The sequence below is a fragment of the Trypanosoma rangeli genome (assembly GCF_003719475.1).
Source record: "Trypanosoma rangeli strain AM80 chromosome Unknown Tra_15.4_contig_00067, whole genome shotgun sequence".
Classification (NCBI taxonomy): domain Eukaryota; phylum Euglenozoa; class Kinetoplastea; order Trypanosomatida; family Trypanosomatidae; genus Trypanosoma; species Trypanosoma rangeli.
This window is the reverse complement of record NW_021705813.1, coordinates 1-2,631: the sequence shown is the minus strand read 5'-3', so window position 1 is coordinate 2,631 and position 2,631 is coordinate 1. Positions and strand designations below refer to the sequence as shown.

Here is a 2,631-nt window from a genome sequence, read left to right as displayed (position 1 = left end):
TATATATATATATTCACGCCGACAAAGCCAATGCGAGGGACAAAGTTAAATAACAACTTAATTCGTCCTCGCTATCTTAGTTAGCTTGTTTTTTTTTCCCCCTGTTTTTTTTTCTTGTTTTTTTTTGTTTATTGGAGTTTTGTTTTCCTCTCGCCCCCAGACTGAAGCACGCACACACACAGAGAGAGAGACAAGAAGAGAAAGGCATAGAGATACAGATAAATATCTCCATTCATCTCCGAATTGATGACTATCTGTGTGCAGGTCTCTACGCAGGTGTACGCATGCGGTTCTAAAGTAAGAGAAAAATGACCGCAATAACAAAATATTGTTGTTGTTGTTGCAGCGGCGGATCTCTCTTTTTACTGAGTCTCCTTTTTATGGAAGGTGAAACACAACATCGCGGGATCGAATGGATACTCGATGCGGGCGTGATAACCCCGCAGCGCCTCATCGTTATCGCAGACAGTGGCAAAGGCCGCTAATGACGCACCCACTGCCCTGGCAGTTCGCTCCATGTTCTCCACCTGTGGTTGAATTGCTTTCCTGCGTGACTGGTCAAGCTCCTTTGATGCCATAAGCTGCTTCAGTCTATCAGCGGCGCCGACGGCAACCTCACTGGCTTTCTGGGCGTATAGAAAAACCTTTTGTGAGTCCACGTTTCCGTCGGTGTTGATATCGAGCTTTGCAGCGATGCAGTAGGCATACGGTGTGAAGGGCGGGCTGCGGATGTGTTGAAGGCACTTCATGCGATGGTTGAATGTGTTCTCCAAGGTCATGAGTGAATGCTTCGCCGCGCTTCTCAAATCAATAAGCCCCTTTGCCTCCAACAGACACGCTGCCACAAACAGGGCGTCAGCAATCATGCGTCCCGTCTCGAGAATTGTGAGGCGAACGGTGTCGGAGCGCCCCGTGGTGCGTGTGGTGAGGGCAAGGTTGTGCAGTGGCACCTTGGTACGGCGGTTAATACGCGTCTCAGGAATCATGGCGGCATGCGGGGGAGCCAGTAGACCAAGATTTTCTATTTGCGCCCGCTGCGTGAAGTTCCAATACCAGAGGGCCGGAATCAACTCTCCCTGCGTGAAAAGATCCAGTTCCAGCGTCAATGAAAAAATAAGCTGCATCACATGAAGGACGTGTTGATTGACGTACATGGCGAGAAGTGGCATGCGCTTGGTCGCCTCCGCCTCCATCTCAGGGGATACGGAGGGAAGATGGAAAAGAAAAACGGATTTGTCTGTGTTGTAGGAGATTTCCTGCAAGGATCCCAGGTGTGGCAGCGCATTCATGAGACGGCGGTGGGCGAGGCCACGATTGCACATCATCGCTTCCAGATGAAGCAGGTAGGCCTTTGACACCTCAAGCGCCCAAGAGCGCACCGCCTCTACGGTTTGGTGCCGCAAAAGCATTGGTTGATCCGGCGTGATCTTGTGTGTGTCCATGGTTTTCTGAATACGATACTTCAAGACGGCCTCCAGCATCTCCTCATCACCCTTAAAGATCTTAAGATACAACGGTGCACCATGTTCATCGGCCAGCTCTTGCAGAATGCGCTGTGGCAGGGACGCCCCATAGAGAAAACACTCAGTCGGATCTTGACGGAAGAGCAAAGTGACAGCTATGGCTCTCATAAGCAAAAGCGGCCTCCGTGCCCCCAACGCCTCCACAAACTCCAGGATAACCTGCAGCGACGGCATTGTAAACAAATCCTTCAGCGACGCAAGTTGGTTCAACATAACCTTGTACGCCTGCATTGCCTCCGCGAAAGGGGCGCATGGTAGCGGTTTGCTGGGCGTAAACGAACTGGCCCAGTAGCCCACCTCCGTATCACGGAAAAACCGGTCATCCTGCACAGGCTCTGCCTCACGCTGAAACTCGGCAGCGCCTAAAAGATCACATGCCTCTCCGCAAAGGTCGCACGCCGCCTCCGCATCCGACTTCTTGCTTCCAAGAACAAAGCCGCTCAATACAGAGAGAAAAAGTTTCCGCCATCGCAGTCGTGCAGCAATGGTGGGGGACTCCGCCTTGCCCGCAGCCTCCTCTAGTTCATTCATTATCTTCTCCTCAATGAGAGCCTCCTCAGGTTCCAGTGGTTTAAGCCAGGGAATAAAATCCTCGTCACTTCGAACCCGCGTGGTCATAACAGCCCGTGTTGTCAACTCGATACATCGGGCAACACCACGGCAGTACGCGTGCAACGTGGGATTCTGCTCCTTTAACAAATCCATGCGGAAGAAGTAGGCAAATGCAAGGCAGCCAGCGGTAAGAGAAAATCCCTGTAGATACTGCAGTTCCTTCACGTGAATAAGGTCCATAACATCCAGCAGTGCCTCGCCCCCCAACGTGGCCGCTGACGGGATGGTGCCGTCCCTCAAAAGGCTGCTGAGGGAGCGGATAGAACTGTAGCCGCAGCCAGCATCCGTCTTGGCGTCCATCACCTCCGGGGCACTAAGCATCGCCTCCTTGTCCACACCCTCGCAGGTGTGGCACTGCCACGGCAAGCCATTCTCCGCAAGGAGCTTCTTAAACTCGTCCATGCACTCCACCCATGTGTTGTCGAGGTTACACGCCATTGCTGCAGATGTCGTGCCTCCTATATATATATATATATATATATATATATATTACTTA

General features: G+C 51.8%; 1 protein-coding gene across 1 annotated transcript, besides 3 other annotated features; it reads right to left on the bottom strand.

Moving 5' to 3' along the window:
- Window positions 1–13: part of a microsatellite that runs on past the window's edge.
- A 167-nt stretch (window positions 14–180) lies between these two features.
- Window positions 181–221: a microsatellite.
- A 141-nt stretch (window positions 222–362) lies between these two features.
- On the bottom strand, window positions 363–2,573 carry TraAM80_02784 (uncharacterized protein; the record flags this gene model as incomplete). The annotated part of the gene is made up of 1 exon (XM_029379775.1): window positions 363–2,573. The coding sequence occupies one exon, from the start codon at window positions 2,571–2,573 to the stop codon at window positions 363–365; it is 2,211 nt and encodes a 736-aa protein (XP_029240302.1).
- A 21-nt stretch (window positions 2,574–2,594) lies between these two features.
- Window positions 2,595–2,625: a microsatellite.
- Between the last annotated feature and the right edge of the window lie 6 nt (window positions 2,626–2,631).